Source organism: Agelaius tricolor, unplaced genomic scaffold (assembly GCF_023055355.1).
Source record: "Agelaius tricolor isolate 1412-34295 unplaced genomic scaffold, bAgeTri1.0.p SCAF_8, whole genome shotgun sequence".
Lineage (NCBI taxonomy): Eukaryota > Metazoa > Chordata > Aves > Passeriformes > Icteridae > Agelaius > Agelaius tricolor.
The window spans coordinates 18,401,217-18,418,840 of NW_027269268.1; the positions used below are offsets into that span (position 1 = coordinate 18,401,217).

At 45.5% G+C, this 17,624-nt stretch overlaps 1 protein-coding gene across 1 annotated transcript in view; it reads left to right on the top strand.

Annotated features, from left to right (window-relative positions):
* Window positions 1–14,244: 14,244 nt before the first annotated feature.
* Window positions 14,245–17,624, top strand: part of PPA2 (inorganic pyrophosphatase 2) — a 34,775-nt gene continuing 31,395 nt past the window's right edge. The window contains exons 1-2 of the mRNA XM_071431809.1: window positions 14,245–14,416; window positions 16,073–16,137. Of these exons, the coding sequence (XP_071287910.1) occupies window positions 14,287–14,416; window positions 16,073–16,137 (195 nt within the window). The 5' untranslated portion in view covers window positions 14,245–14,286. The remainder of the gene's footprint in view (window positions 14,417–16,072; window positions 16,138–17,624) is intronic.

The following is a 17,624-nucleotide window of genomic DNA, read 5'->3' on the forward strand; positions in this document are numbered from 1 at the left end:
CTCCAATACTTACAAATAAACCTTCCCAGGGTGTCACACACCGGTATAACTACACCACCCCTGTGGCACTGAGCTAATACGTTAATAGAGCAGGAACTGAGGAAGGGCTGTACCTGAACTGCTCCCTCCAGGACACAAGCACCCCAGGATTTGGCATGGATTAGCTGTATGAACTGTGGCCCACAAAGCAAAGTATCCCAATTAATAAAATGTTTGCTAATATGATCAGAGGAGGATCTATAACTCTCCTTGTGTCCCAGTCTTCCCTTCGGCTGCAGTTCCCAGTTCTGCTGTGGGAGCTCCTAAGAGTCCTCAGCCCCAGCAGGGCTTGGCTGTGCTAAGTGCTGTGCAAACACTGCGGCACAAAATGGATTCTGCTCTGAAAAGATGAGCTCACTTCCCTGACAGACACTGCAATAAGTTCAAGGAATAACTCCAGCTTTATTGCAGCACAAGTTCACAGAATTAGATCCCCTGAGCCTAAATCTGCATGGGAGAAAATAGAAGTATTTGTTAGATCGTGACTTCTCATCCCAGGGCATAGGGGGGAGACCTTTCATCAAGCCATCTCCTGCATGTCAGGAAATAATCTGAAATTTTACTCCTTACTGTACTTCAGCAAGCCAGCCGCTCCACGGATCAATACATTCTGCAGTGAAATAAGATATTATCTGCATTGTAGTCCATAGAAAGCTAACACAAAGCAAATAAGGAACTGGGGAGTGGCACAGGGGATCTTTACACCTGGTGGGAGGTGCAAGAAGCTGACAGCATAGGCAGCCCATGCAGGAAGGGGTGGTGTGCTCTGCAAGCAGAGAGGAGGATGGGATGAAGAAAGGTGCCCTGCCTGAGATGGAGCAAAGGTGGATGAGTTGTCTCTGGCTGGGCTTTTGTACACCAAGGGATAGTAGCTTTCCAAGAATTTGTATAATTTTGCTGGTTTCTGCATCGTCTGGTGCAGAATATCTGGTGTTAGTTATTTCTCATAACTACATTAGACAGAGAAAACACACAGCATTCAGGGTTCAGACATGAGCTCTGAGGCAGTGTATTGTGGTAGCTGTGTGATTTGAATCACTATCTAATACAGGTATGTCCCTGATGCATTTCAAATTGAAGTGTGTGCAAATCATTTACCAGGGCAGTTGACCCATTCACAGCCAAAGTTGTAAGGGAGTTAATATGTAATAATTTGTAAGATAAGGTGCTTTATTGAGGCATTAATTGTTTTGCTGAGCAAAAACATGATCACTGAAAACATGATCTCTGATTCCTTCAGGAAACTCACTGCTTTCACCAGCTCATTTTTAACAGCAAGCACAAGTTTGGCATATAATTATTAACAAAAAAACAGCAACCTGCCCAAAACTTAACAGACAGTGAACTATGCTTCGAATGCCTTTTCATGGTGTGCCCTTTTTAGTTAATAGCATCTATCCCCGTGACACACTGTATGCTAATCTGCCCTGATCTTGCAAACATTTTTGTGCCAATAACTGCACCAAGCAAACCCCTTTTATCGAAATGCACAGGTACTCACAGACTGGAAGCTTTGGGTTAATTCAAAGACTGATCCCAACATTCATACAATACATAAATATTAATATAGTTACTTTTAAAGCTGCTACTGATGAATTTTCACTTTAGAAAAGATAATTCATACCAGCTAACCAGCTATAGATAATACATTTGAAAGTAGAGATGCTAAATATCACTTTTTGTTTTGCAACTTCTTCATTCCTCTTGAAAGAACATACTTGCTGAATTTTCTAGTGAATGTAGAGCAGAGCAATGCATAGAAATGTCACAGGAGCTCTGCCTTAGCTCTTATAATGATCCTAGATATTATTGCTGCATCTCCACCACAGATGCTAGTGAATATATCTTCCTCAACCCCACTCTTCCCTCTTCAGAAGAGTAATGTCCAGTTGATGGAAGAAATATCAATGGCCTGATCAAGGTATTCCTGGGCTCTTCCAAGTATGCAAGCGGAATCTGAGTTCTAAATGACTGCATGGTTTTATCATGAACCTGGCATTTGATGGCAATCACCTTATTTTCCCCTATCTAAAATGGGGCTGGCAGACATTTGGTTATCTCACAGGATGAGCTGAAGTACAGGCACGAATGCTTGCCAAGCTCCTTGAGAATATAATAGTTACTTTGCATCTTATTTCCTTTTTAAAAAGAGTAAAGTCAGGAAATGTTGCATGGCCATTCACACCAGATAAGCTATTGAATAGATGCACCTACAATAGTCATTAACCATGAAAATGCTTTCTTGTGTCTTAACGAATCCTTAATTTTAAAGTGAAAAACACTTGCAGAAGTTTCCACCTTTGGCAATGCTGTTGTGCACTGCTGTTTGTAGAATGATAGAACAAACCACCTCGATAACCCTGGAGATCTAGAGTGAGAAAGGCTCCTTCTCACTCTTCATAGAAAACATTGGTCTACTGTATAAAACAAAACTTTAAAGAAATCCAAGCGCAGAAATTGAATTCTTAGGAGTTTTTATGCCTAACTGCTTGCTCTCTTGGGCTTTTTGTTTTGTTTTCTTCACAGGCATTTATTTGAGGGCCTCTATTTCCACCACACCGAGCTGCATTTTGAGCATATATTTCAGAGCTTCTAGGAACGGCTGTGGAGGAACAGCCCGGTTCCTACTCAGGGAAACCTTCGGAGTCTGCAGGGGGCTGGAAGGGACTGGGAGCTGCCTCGCCTGCGCTTCGCCCTGCACAAATGGACTGCAATGCTGCTGCAGGCGCCGGGTGTGCAAGGACACCATGGTCCCGGAGCTCTGCCTAGGCTGCCTGCCACCAGCACAGAGCAGGGTCCTGCAGCCCCTGGAAACCCGCCCCACTCATGGGAGATTTCCTTCTCCAGGGCTTGCTGCTGTTGCATCTCTGTGTCTTACACATCCTTGTCCGTGCTAATACCTACCCCAGGTCTGCAGATTGTGTTAGAGAACATATTAACAGGAGCCAATAGAAGGGAGAGGCAACTAAACACAGAGCTTTTCCCACAATTCCTATTAGAAGCAAGTGCAAGTTACCATTTGTATCTTTTTACAAAGCATTTACCACTCTAGGGTGATCAGAAAGTCCCGACCGGGTGACACACACCAGAAAAGATGTCACCACCAACAGAGCTGCTGGTTTTCTTAACAAGAATGGAAAACTCAAAAGCTTTGTGCCAACAAAACCACTTCCTTGCTGTAAGCTGCTTTGCATCCAAGTGCTACGAGAAAAATGCAGAACACAAAGGTGCCCAACCACAGCACAGCGTCAGTGTTGGCAGGCAGCACATTAGGTCCGGGATCCGTGTTCCTTATCAGATTCAGGCTCATCTTCCTCAAAAAAATTTGATCCAGGTCAGGCCTGGGCACACAACTGCAATTCTATGGCGACTGCAAATATACTTTATAGGAATTTCTACTGCCTTTGCATTTTCACTCTGAGGAGAGGCAACTTCTAATACAATGCAAAGCCTGCAGGTACATTTTTAACCCGACACTGTTTTCCTCAAACAAACGCAAGCAAACAGAGTGAGCTGATACCAGCCCGTGCTTTGCAATAGGCGGCCATGGCAGTCCCAGCATGTGGCAGGAGCTGTAAAGCTGGATTTACTGTCTCCTTGGACTGCTGCCAAAAACATAACCTCACGCTCTGCCATGACTTCCTGGGCTTCCCCACCTCCTCGGCTTCAGATTTTAAACAGGAGACATTCATGGCTTGAACGCGGCTGACACAGGACAGACAGATTTCACACCTTTTTGCTGGATACTTCTCTGATAACCTTGACCTCACCTGGCCAACCCTATCTAGGAGTTAAATTCTGCTGTTTTGATGGGACTTGTGCCATGAGCTTGCCACAGCCATCCATGCTTGTGCCTGAAACACCCCTGCCAGGTTCCTGAATCGTGGGCCTGACCTATCTGAGTATTTTTCACCTTCTCATTGATTAGCTATCATGAGGAGGGAAGAGCACAATTGATGAACCTCTCTGTTTCAGCATATGCAGTCCCCATAGAAAACCTATTATTTTCAGGCTTATTATTTTATTTTCTGCTTTTATTGTCTCTCTGAAGCAATGCTACTTCCTAATTAAGTGCATCAAAACCACAATACAGCAATCCAAAGTATTTTTCTATTTTATTTCCTCATAAAGGATTATGGTTGCAAGAATGACTGCCACTAAGCAGTTATAGCACTATTAGTAATACACACTTATAGTATAATAATACTCAAACCCTGTTGTTCAAGACCCTGGAAACCCACAGAAATTCATCAGTTGGTGTTCCAGAGCACTCCCAGAAATTGCTATTCACATTCTTCATGCTTTTCCTCAATTTGTGGCATCACATTTAATTTTTGATTGACAAACCCAGTACTGACATACTTTGCTACAATTTGTGTTCCATATGCAATTTGGTTATTTGAAAAGCAACTCTCTCCATAATCACAAAATGGTATAATTTTCATCAGTATATCCATCTGAACATGTATTTGGACATACTTTAGTTCAGGCTTGTACAATCTATGCAACAGTTTATAGACCACAATATTTTTAATTGAGAAAATAAAAAGTCCTTGATGCTTCTAATGACTTGGCACATACCCTGCTTAATGCGACAGCCAAAGACAGATAGGATGGAGCCATCCTATTTTCACATTACTGTTTGTGTTGCAAATGCATTCTGGTGAATGAGAAAGGTTTTGGTTGCATACGAGTTTTGCAGGCACTCACCAAAACCTTCAATTATATTTCGTGTCCCGTCTACAAAACACCATTTAGAAAAATTAGGGGAAACATGTCACAGCCTGGAGGTGGGGGGCAAGGCTGAGAGGGGCCATTGCTCATTGCTCATTCCAGCTGTGGGTGTGGAGGGGGGGCAGTGTCTGCCATTCCCTTCTTTATCTGAAGCCTGCAGCCTGGAGGGCACGGAGACACCAGCCCAGCTCGGAGCATCCCTGGCAGCAGAGCACCGAACAAGCTTCCCCAGTACCTTGCAGTTTCTGGCTGTACTCTGTCCTGTCGGACTGACTCCTCCTCAAGTTGCCGTGGTCCCCGGCGGTGGTGGTGCTCTCCACCACGGGCTCCGTCCTCCTCCTCTGCCCCAGGTACAGCTTGTTCCTTAGCAGAGTCAAATTCCTCAGCCTTCCCCCGGTGCCTTCCTTCCCCGGACAGTCCATGCTCGCTCCGGACAGCCTTGCGTGCTGCTGCTGGTGGTGGAGGGGGGACAATAGCTCGATATTCGGGAAGGTGACCTCCCCGCCCAGGTGAAGGCTGGCTGCTTTGGGCTAGGGTTAGCAGCAGGGCTGGCCAGGTTCCGCAGGGCCCCGGGCTCAGCCCTGCCACCTGTGCCGGAGCAGCTCCACCCCCGGGAAGCTGCCGCCCCGGGCAGCGTTTGCATTCACCTGCCCTGTGTGCAAGCGCGCCTGGCGGGGCCGCTTTCGGAGCCAGCCCCAAACCGCAGCCATTCCCCGGCCCTCTCCCTGCTGCAGGGCACGCTGCTCACCCCGCCGCAGGGCCCGGGGTGCCGGCACAGAGGAGCGGGAATTGCCTCCTCCCGGCTCTGGCAGGGAGATGGCTGAGTGTGGCACGGCAGACCCCTTCCCTCTCTGCACTGCCGGGCGGGTGGAAGCGGAGAGCAAGGCCAGTGGGAAGGGGAGGCCAGCCACCCACTCGACCCTCAGTCCGGCAGCCTGGTCAGGACCCCAGCTCCTTGCATATCAAGTTGCATCTGCCGGTCTCCTGACCCCACTGAGAGGTGTAGCTTTTGGGCTGGAAACTCCGGATCTACAGGTTTGAAAGGCGACCAGTCCCCCAGGACAATGAAGGAAAGGGCTGAGAAGGACATGAAAGCCCCTCCGGGAGGTAGGAAGCAGCCTGGAGCTGATGCTTGTCTCAAACCAGGCTCTGCCCTGCTCTACACTACGCATAGAGGGGCCAAAGTGAAAGCCTGCCAAGGGCCTGTGAAGGTGAAGGATAGCACAGCTAACCACCAGGCTGTGATAGCCAGCGGAGTGGACACCAAAACACCTGCTCATAATACCTCTGGATTAGCCCCTGGAAGAGATCTTATTATCCTGTCTGTTAGCAATGGCCTCTGGCACACATGCACTGCCTAGTGATCCTCTGTAGCGCCAGTCTAATCAAGCTCATGTCAAAACAGCAGGAGTTGCTGGCATCTATGCTTGGACCGGACTTATCCCGGGAAGAGCCCCAACAGCCATCAGTAGCAATCACTGCTGCTGCTGTGATACCCAACCCTGCAGCCCTGGCTGCTGTAGGAAATGCCTGGTGGGAGCCCCGTGGTGCAGCCTAATCGGTGTCAGTCTCACGCACAATTATTGCCACAGCATCTGCCAGGGGACACAACAAATGTCCTCTGACAGAGGCTGGCAGAGCGTTTGGCTTTAGCGCTGCCACGCTATGTCCCTGAAGGACTGTCTAGTAAAAAACAAGCTGGGATGAGACGTAGTAGTGTAACCTCATTCCCAAGTTTTGTTTTTCTTTACAAAACGGGTCCTGTAATGCAATCTCCTCATCAAAGCCCTTCATTTCTACCCAGTAGTGAAAATAAGAGGTTATGAAACTGTTAAGCAATAAACTACGTCAAATTGCAGCACCAGGCCAGTGCTGCACAAAGTGTCCAGCCCAAACACAGCCTGGCAGAGGAATAAAGTGGTGAGGGGAATACTGGGAAGACTGTGCTCACACAGAGAAGTCACATATTACATAGGCAATTCATGTGTTACGTCCTGCCTCCTCTTTGCTATTTCCTAAGAAATTCTTTATTCTGCAAGTCAGACCACAAAAGTTCTTTGAAAGGCAAAGCAGTGGTGACAGCAGGGAGAGGCGTAGGCAGGGACAGACTGGTGACACGCTTGTGACAAGCATCAAAGCTCTAGCAAGAAGTAGTACACAGACTAAAGCGGGAGTAGGGAAATCAATCAGACAATTTCCTTACACTGGGAACTTTGGGAGGAGCTTTTACTTGAAGCAATAGCTTGTTATTCATTGAGGGTGGTAAAACTGGTTTAAACAGTCACCACCCTGACTGCCCCCCTTCCCCAGATGAATTTGTTCCCTTATTGCTGCAGGGTGTAAACACACGCATTTGAAATGAGATGGAGGAACTGATCTGGCAGAAAACTCCTTCCCTCGCCCCTTTTCCCTGGGCTATTTTCCATCTGGATCTGTGCTTCTGATTAGTTCCTCATCCAGCTAAGGAAGCAGTTGTAGCAGCATGAGGCAGGGGATGACGCAGGGCACATATGAGCAGCTGTGGGTAGGGCTGATGGTTGCTTAGGCCAGAATTACCCAGAGAAGGTATCTCTCCCCACCAGGATTTCAGTGCCATGCTTCTCAGAAAACAGAGGTCCCATCATTTTAGATTAGATTTCCTTATATTTATTTAAATTCAAATGGTTTGGGGGAGAACTGGGGAATGTATCTTGGCTGGGTGAAGGTGGAAGAACAAATTTAATAGAATTCATGGCATTGTAAGTTCTGGCACATGTGCAGAGTTACAGCCAAGACAGGATATGGTAAAGTTTGCTCACGTGTTTATTACGACAGCAATCTCCCCACGTGCAAAAGTTGTCTTCCTCTTCCTCTTCAACTCAGTCACAAGGGGTAAAAAATTGTGTGTTCATTCAGCAACAAAATTGTTATGGGGAAAGCCAGCTGTAGTTACTGCTGCTGTTGTACTTGGAATGGTTTACATGGCTTTAGCCAGCAGCATTGTTTTGGAGAAAGCCAGGAGCCCAAAGCAGGCCTACACCACAGTTTAGAATGTAGATGAGAACTTACTGTAACCTTAAAATATCTCCTCTGTGCCACTCAACATAGGAAAGGCTGAAAATACCATATCTTCTGTGATACTCCAAATGAATGGGACATATTCAGGACTGGTGGCTTCCCCATCCCTTTGGAGGGAGGGAGATTTGAGAGACAAGCGGATGTATCCATCATCACATTAAATCCCATCATGGATTTACAGCAGTGGGCTATGCCTGTGCAATCAGCAGAGAGATTACAGAAAAACTATCAGATGTGCTTTTGAGCAAGACCCCCAATAAACTCTTATTACTGTTTGCTGATCTTTACTGACTATAACAAAATGCCACAGAAAGCACAGGTCAGAACTGTGTGTGAAGCATTCACTGCCACTCACAACAGTATGAGCAACCCTCTTTCAATTTCAAATTATTCATGCTCTCTTCTGGCCCCATTAGCAACTGATGGGAAAACAGTACCAAAGTCACTAATCCATAAGACAAGAGGAATATCTGGTATCTATGTGGACAAGATGCTCTTTTTCAATGAATGTGGAAATTTCTTTTACTACTCTGTTATGCTCAATTCCACAGAGCAAACTGGAATCCAGTTGATGCAAACACTCACAGGAGTTATTTGCACGGAAGCCACCCTGCTTAAGAAACAGAACAGGTGCTGGTGTCAACATAGAAAATATTGGCATTGTGTTCCCCAGCAACTGTATTGGCCACATACAAGAGCTGATTGTTGTATGGTCAATGCCAACCTTTATCTTAGTCCTGAGCTATAAATGAACCAGAAGAACCATAAAGACTGATGGCCATTAAGTAAGCAAACAGTTATTTGTTTTCATGTCATACCTCACAGCTGTTACAGATTTCTTTATAACTCAGGATCCCAGAAGTTATACAAAAAATACCGGTGTGGGTTGACTGCCTTGCCTGTTCCCTTTGAGTGGATGCATAGACCACTGCTGGAGTCCTGTGGCAATGGCATGGGATTGGCATTTACAAGTTTGCTCACTGCAATGGCCAGCACAGACAGCAAAGAAAAGAAAATCACAGTCAGAGAGACTGAGAGTGACTTTGCCAGTTTCACCTATGTAAAAAGATCACATTTGACAGGCAGTGGAGAAGCAGAAAGGTACTATGGTGCTGCTGCAGAAAGCTGTCCTACCTTCCCCACTGGTGGAGCATGACAGCAAAGAGTGCAGATGTCTCTGTCACTCCCCATCTCCATACAGAGAAGCCTCAGTGCAAATAAAAGCAAGCCTGTATCTTGTCACTCAGCCTGTATGCATGTATCATAGCAAAGATGTCTTCTGAGGGACAAAACATGGAGGCTTTGATAAGAACAATTCTGTGTAAGGCCCATCGAGGACTTTGAGCACAGGAAAGTGGCTGGTATGTACACTCTACCTGTTTGCAACAGTACTAGTAAGATAAGAACAGCATGACAGGTGAGGAAAAAAGCAATAAAAAGATAAGGCTTAGGGACTGGTAAAACTGGAGTCTACATGCTGATTTTTCACAATGAATGAATCAAAATTACTTTGAAATATACATTGGAAAAAACTTCAAACACCTTTCAATAGTACAAAAAGAGAAAAAAGCCTGTCTTGTAGGTGAAAAGTTATTTAGTGTGGCAGTCTCACCTTCAGTCCTACTGTTGATCTTGCCAGACTGGTGATTCCTGTAGAGAAACAGGTCTTTAGAAGTAAGTGCACAGTGATAATTTCTTTTAGCCCTGTCTACAGTGTTTCTTGTCTAAATATTTGTAGGAAAAATTCATAAAGTACATGCCTGCTGGGGCTCAGGCTAGGCTGTGGATATTTCTAAGAAGGGATGGCTCAACCTTTCAAGATATGCAATCTATCTCCTCCGACTGCTGTGATGCTTTCTTACTCCAAACAAAGCCTCTGCTCCAGTTTACACACACAAAAGGCAAATGTGTTTTCTGCCTACAGAGGGGGACCCATCTCTCAAATTGAAACACCTGCCAGAGAGGAGAAGGGATGCTGAGAAAAGGGTCGGCAGGGCTTGGATTGTCCTTGCAGCGCTGTGGATCTGTCACTATCCAGCCAGGGCTTTGTGTAGGTCTGATAGGATTGGAGCTGGGCCAGCTCCCAGAGGGGGACATCTAAGGGCAGTGCTTCTTTGAAAGGGCTGGGAGGTGAGAAGGAGAGAGAACTTGCCAGGAAACCGAGCAGCCCTTTGAATTCTTCAGTGTTAGAGCCGTGTAATTTTCTAAGGAAAATAACCTGACTCTGTTGATCAAGTAGATGGCACTGTGATATCAAAGCTAATGAGGAAAGACAAGCAAGAGAGCAAGGCATAGGTAAAAGAACAGGAAGATGATTCTTCATTACTGGTGTGTTTCAATGTAAAATAAGAGGGCATAGAAATTACCAAGATGAAATATTTTCTGTGGAATTCTTTGAGAACCTTAAGTCTGGCAATTCGCAAATCAAGAGAGGAATGGAACCTGAAAATGGACCATCATGAGCAAATGGAAAGATTTTCCTTCTAGGTCTCTATTTTGAATCATTATAGATTTACAGCTTCACACTAAAATTTTATATTTCCAGACAGTATTGTTATAGCTGAACTGGAGCCCTTTTTTTCTTTTTCTCTATGTTCCTGTTTGTGCTCATTTGTGAAAGAATGAATGAAAGAATGAACCAGAGAGAATACTATTTGGTGATTTTTGTTTTGTGATGGAGGAATTGCCTTGGAGTAACAAAGATAAGAGTCTTAAAAAAATTAAGCTTCAGTTCATATTCACAAACAAGTTTAATGTGAGATAGTGTAGGCTGAAAATCCTGGGTTCACAGAGCTTAAAATTAACTCAGTACAGATGCCTAGGAGGGAAGAAATGGAAATATCTGATAAAACTAGAGTCAGTCGTGGTGTCCTGGCCTCTTGATAGGCAAATCACTTTCTAGGCAGAGGTCCAGAGAAGTAAAGTGTGGCAAGCAAACCTAACACACTTCACAGGGGAGCCTAAAAAAAAGCATGATTTAAAAAGAAACAGCTTAGACAAAACAGCTCAGACAAACAATTTATTCAGAGAAAAACAGGGTGTAAACTTAAAATCTTCCTAACAGTAATAAGTATTATGACTAAATCAAAATTTTGCATAAATACAGAAGATCAGTCTCTTTAAAGCAATTGGGTTACAGAAGTGAATTCACTGCTGCAAAACAAGGGTTCACAGTGTGACCCAAGATACTTAGTGTCTGTGGGATAGGAGCCTCAATATTCACATTGAGATGGAAAGTAGTGTAACTTGATAAACCTAGTTCTAGTTACTGAAATACACAATGATTCCTTTCAGTTAGATGACGCAGTCCTTCATTGCCATCAGGCATCCATCAGTGAGCAATATACAAATCCATCTGTGACTTGGCTGCTTGTAGACATCCTCTCTAGACATCCTCTGCCAAATCCAGCTGTGCCAATGAAAGAGGTCACCCACTCCAATGATTTGTCATCCTTCTTCTGCTGAGGACTCAGTGCAAAGATCTGCAGGAGTTGTTCATGGCCCTTAACTTGCTTTGGCTGAAAAGCAGCCTGAATAACTTAGCCCAAAGTCCCTAAATTGCCTCAGTTAGCCTTGCCTGGCTTGATCTGCCCTGGGGAGCACTGGTTCCAGCTGATCCATTGGCAGGTGGGAGAGTGAGCACTGGTTCCAGCTGATCCACTGGCAGGAGGGGGAGATGGTGCTGGCTGAATGAGAGAGCACTGGCCTGCAGGCCCTGGAAGTGACCTGTTCCACTGAGGTGGCTGGGCAGGCAGGGAGGAATCCTGGCTGTAACTTCTGCACACAGGTAGCAGCAAAACAGAAGGCTGGCAGGAATTGTTTCCTTCAGATTAATGGTCTTATAAGCCATGGAGATAGAACTTCTATTACAGCAAAATTTAATGATAATGATGTGATCACCAGCCAAGAGCAAATGCACTGAAATAGCACATAGTTGTACTAATGAAATTCTTCAAAGCTTTATTAGGTGAAAAGATGAAAATTATTTTCCTTCAGGAGGATGGGTTTCCTTAAATTAAAATATAGATAATATTTTCTGCATTTAATTTGCACAGCACTTTAATGGGCAAAACATTAATTTTAAAATATTTATGTGTGTATATACAAATTTACCTAAAACCCATGTAAATGTATGCTGCAGAGCACAAACTTTTAAAATAAGGACGTCCTTCAGGCTTAGATGGTTATATTGCTGCTGAGTTTTTGCTATACTCCAGTGGCATTTTGCTGGAATGAGATTCACCCCTGTGCAGAGGGCAAGCATAAAACCTAAGCACCATGTAAGTTCTACTTAAGTCTTAAGGACCTGGCTCTAATTCCATTGAAATAAATAGCAATATTTTCATTGTTTTTCAGCAGGAGCTGTTACAAGGTCAATGAACGGGATCAGTCCTATAAATGCTTTTTGCTGGCCCAATTGGAATGATATGCAAGGAGCTAGATGTAAAACACTTGGGAATGAATGTGAAAAAATCCCTTGGCAGTAAAAGACTTGGTAATTCTGGAGAATTTGCTCAAGGTAAATACTGGAACCAAAACATTTATTTGAAGGATGGTAGGTAAACTTATTCTAACCACGGAGCTGGTCTTACCCAAACATGACTTGAGGAGTATTGGTGTATTTCAGCTGTATTATATGTGAAATATAATGCACAATACTGAAAAATACAATCAAACCTATTTAAAGGATTAATATTTCTGCAGTACTAGGATAATTTTGGACATCTTAGAGTACTAAAGTATCACTCTGCTCTGGTAGCACTAGCAGGGTGTCAGTGTGGTTTTCTGCTGTATCATCTACCCTTGCTAGGTAACATGATGGCATTTATTTATGCATCTAAACAGCGCCGGCACAGAAACTCGTTTATATTTAATAAATTCTAAATGCTTCACAGCTGATTTCCCATTACAGATGAGAGAGTTTTAGGTAAGACCATGTTCACAACACAAGGCAAAGGAGAACTCTGTGCTCAGACTTTGTGCATCTTACCAGGACTCCTGGACACTGCAGTGTGTTTCACTTTTCAGTTTGTAGAGGAAAATAAATAGGAATTGGACTCCTACTAGAATAACCTTACACCCATCTGTCAGCCTTACAAGTGTAAAAAAATCCTGTGTGTATTCTCAGTAAGTGATTTTCAAAGGCTCTGGCTTTATATAAATGAAGTTCAGATTCCTCAGAACTACGCAGAGGCAGAATTCTAGGCCTATGGCACGTGTTTCCTTTTAACCATGCCCATTTCAGCAGCAGGCCAACTCAAAGAAAGCACATAATGGATTTTATTATAATAGAAAAAACATTATATAAGTTTATCCTTTTTTTAATTACTCCACATGAAATACAGATTGTTTGCTCTCTGGACAAACTTAAAAGACTTAGAACTACAGAGAGCTGCTGGTATCTGAGGAGAGCCTAAAAGAAAGACGGAGAGGGACTTCTTACAGGAGTATGATGGGACAAGGGGAATGGCTTCTGACTGAAAGAGAGTATGTCCAGGATTAGATATAATAAAGAAATTCTTTACTGTGAGGAAGACTCTGGAACAGGTTGCCCAGAGAGGTTGTGGATGCACCATCCCTGGAAATGTTCATTGCCAGGTTGGATGGAGCTCTGAGCAACCTGGTCTGGTAAAAGGTGTCCCTGTCCATGGCAAGGAGGAGCTACATGATCTTTAAGGACCCTTCCCCCCAGATCTATGAGTCTATGAAGAATTTCACCCCTACATGTTCAATTCAGGGGATTACCCCTGAAAACTTTGCATTTGGTGAACTCAGATGCCAACTCTTCTGATGAAATATGTAGTACTATTTTGTAGCTTCTGCAGAAGTGGGCAATGGCCCTGCAAATTTCCTCTCTGCTCTCCTGGAGATGCCTATTGTCACAAATGCAGAAAGCAGTGGCACAAATCAGAGGAGACTATAGCTTTCCCCCCCCCCCCCCAGAGCCTTCTTGTAATGGGAAGTCTACACACTAGAATACAGCTCCATCAAAGACCCAGCACCGACACATTTCAGAGGTGTACATAGGGAAACAGTAGTGAGGCCATCATGAAAATCTGCTCTAGCGTAAGTTCAGTGGGACTTGCTGTGTGTCAGTTTCTGCTCACTCCCTCGCGTCCTAGTGCTTGGCATCACCGAGAAGAGCCTGGCTCCATGCTCTCGGCATCCCCCTTTGCGGCAGTGCTGGCGGCCTGCGAGCACCAAGCCTGGGAACACCCGGGCTACCATCTGCGCCAGCTTGCCTGCCTCCCGCTGCGGTCACCTACCGCCTCAAGGAGGGGCTGCCTTTCCTTACTATTAATTTCAAGCCGGTGGGGCCCTCCCTGAGGCTGTGCCGCCCCAGCCTCTCCCCGCAGCGCTGCCCTGGGCCCGGCCGGGGCCGCAGCAGGCGGGGCAGGGCCGGCGCGGCGGCGGCCGCAGGAAGGGGAGGGAAGGCGGCGCGCGGCCGCCGCCATCATGCGAGCGCCGCCGGGGCTGTCGCGGCTGCTGCTGGCGGCGCGGGGGTGGGGGCGCCTGGGCGCCATGTCCCGCTACAGCACGGAACAGCGGGGCCGGCCCAACTCTCCCGACTACCGCCTCTACTTTAGTAAGTAGCAGTCCGCGGACTCCATAAACCTTTTCCTTCCCCGGCCCGCGGGGCGCACGGAGGTGGCGGCGGCGGCGGCTCCCCGCTCCCGCGGCGGCTCCCCGCTCCCGCGGCGGCTCCTTGGGCCGGCTGAGGTATCGCACCCGAGCCTTCCCGCCGCTGCAGAGGGAGAGCAGTGTTTTTGTAGAGAGTGAGGGCAGATCCTCACTGCTAGTAGACATCCCGGCTTTTGGAGGGGATGCTGGGCCTGCTCATCCCCGGCCCGGCCGTGCCTTTGCCGAGCCCCGGAGGATGCCGGGGGTGAAGCGGTGCCGTGATGCCGGGTAGCGGCAGCCTGGCCGCGGGGCCTGTGGCACCCCAGGGACAGCCGTGAGAGGCTCTGGGGTGTGACAGCCCAGCCTGTCCCTTGTGAGCAGGGCCGCCCTCCCACCCACCAGACACGTCACTGAGGCGGGAGGCTGGCATCCAAATCGTGGGGCTCCAGCCCCGAGCGGGGCCGGCGAGCGGCAGTGCGAGGGCACGGGCAGGGCTCCAGGAGGCGTCTCAAGACCCAGCGAGAGCTGAGGGTGTCCCGTGCTCAGTATTACGCATTTTCGGAACAGTGTTGTCTTGTTCGTGTGCCAGTCCTATCGCAGTGGGTTTGTACGTTTCTGGTCCATTGACCTACAGTCAACTCTGACGTCTGCTGGTGTGGGAGAAGCGGAGGCGGCGTGTGCGCGCTTGGCAGCGCTGCCAGAGCTCCCTTGTGCTCATTCCAGTGCAGGAGATCGTCTAGAGAAAGTCACTTTATTTGGTGGGAATAAACAGCTTACCACTAAATTTTGTTTTTGGGAGGAACATCTGGGAGGTTTCCAGGAATCGCACATCAGCTCCATTTACTCTTCTTTGCTGAAGTGGTCTAAAGTCCAGAGCTGAGTGAAGTGCCTTGTCTGCTTTTTCCTTTACTATGAATAGGGGTGCTAGCAGAGGAGAAATTCCTTGGGATTTGAATTAGTGTTTGCACTCTCTTGATGTGATATACACTCCAGTGAAATTAGTTTCTTTCTAGAGTGGGGGCAAGGCTGAGGTGCAGATTGGGTCGCCACTAAGTTAAGATCAATTTCTGGTGGTTTCAAGGTGTGGTGTTTCATATCGAGGGCTTTAGAGCACTTATCCCATCCCTCACTTTTGATCAGAATTTGGCCTATTATGTTGGGAGATTTGTGGTCATGAAACTCTGTTTATTAGAAATACAGTGCAATCACAGGGGCAACACTGCTAGAAACCCAGATGAATTCACTTACCACTGATGGAAATGAGGTTCCTTTGGGTTTGTTGTTTTTTTTGGTTTTTTTTTTATTTGTTAATGGTTGTGTATGGCCAGGGAATAGAAAAGAATGAAAGAATCTTCTCATCCTTGTATATCTTGTATTGCCAGGTAGAAGAGAAGCATAGTGTTGAATTCTAAAGTAATAACTTTGATTCTAATAATTCCTTGTCAAAACACTCAAATTCCTTGTCCTCCATGTTGGCACATGCTTGAAATTGAACTTCAGAAAAAGTTTAACTGATGCACAGTCATAGCATATATACATTTCTGTATTGTGTGATGTTTAGCAACACAAACATCTTATGCCGTATCTTTAGGTTTACAATGTTACTTGTTTTGTCTTTCAGAGAATGCAGATGGTAAATATATTTCCCCGTTCCATGACATTCCCTTGTTTGCTGGATCTAAAGAGGTATGCTTTTATGCCTTGAAACATCATTAATTTCAAAATACTAATAGTTTTGTTGTTGTTCTTTAGATAAAAGTGCAGGTTTTAAAAGCTTTTTTTTTGGTAATCAACAGAGAAATGTATAGTGCCAGAAAGGGCCACTCTAACCCAGACTGATGCCCTTATGTAATGCAGGCACAATGACTTCACCAAATTTTCTCTGCTAAGTTTAGTAACTTGCAGTGAAACATAATGATTGCTGTTTATACAAGCCTAGGTGTCTCTTTAAGTCTCTTAAGTGATTGAGGGCAGGAGAACCCTTACTGTATCTTGTGATAATTCTCTGTGTTTAGGTTTGTGCTTGAATTAATTTTCTGCTGTTACGCTTTTTGAATTAGCAGTTTTCTACACCTGCCATTAGAAGTGTACATTTCTTTGTCGCGGATGTACAGCACACGCTTGCATAGCTTATGGTGTATGTCTTTAATTCCCAAAAGGAGCATTAGAATTGGAAGGCAGCAGCAATGCCCAGGGGAGAAGTGGTAATCACACCTTTGGAGATTCGCAGTGCGCGAGGTGCAGCTGAGCACTGTCACGTCTTGTTAGCCGCCCTCCCTGGGGTTTCATTACAGCAATAATGAAACGGCTGTTTAGTCTGTCACTGATGGGAGAACTGCCAGTCTTTGGTTTAGGCTGAGCTTTGCTTATCACAGGGTGCTTGTGACACAAACAGGCTGGGGGAGTTTTAGTCGTTTTCTTGTTTTGTTGCTGAGTCTCTATGGGTGATATGAGTGGTGCAAAAGGTCAGTAGTTTGAACATGTTCAGATGGAGACTCCTGAACTGATGAACCAATCTCTTAAATTATTAAATCTGAGAGATTGGAAATCTGAATGAAACCTTTTTGATCAGCAGACCCCAGTGCTTGTCAGTGGGAGAGGCAGGCCATTCAGAGTATCATTATTAAGATGCCATGTTCAGTCCGTGCTGTTGCTAGAAAAGCAATGGGCATTTTCATCACATGTTTCCAGAGGCCTTGCTGTCCCTGCACCTAGAGTTAAAAGTTTGTGGGAGTAGCTTATAGCCTGTGATTTTACCAGTAGGTTAAATTAGAGTACAGCAGTGTCTGATCAGTGTGGAGAGACATTCATTTGTGGGGAAATAGCATTCTACCCAATATAGGGTCTGAAGGGTGAGCAAGAAGGGAAGTCATGGTTAAGGTCTCTGTTAATTTTGCCTTGTTTGCAGGAGGATGACTTAAGGATGTATGCTAGAGTTTTTCCATCCCCTTGTCTAAGATTTATGGACTTTATGATGGATAAATCCAGCCTTTTTTTTTTTGGACTGGTTTTGTTTATTTTGGATTGGTTTTTGTCTTCTTCAGCTGTACAGAAGGATGACTGTTTTTAATCAGTGGAGTACAGGCCTAAATTGCTGCCTAAATTTCGTGGTAGCTGGGAGAAAGTACATGTGTCCTTGTATATTTTTTATCTTCCTTTGTTAATGTCTCGAA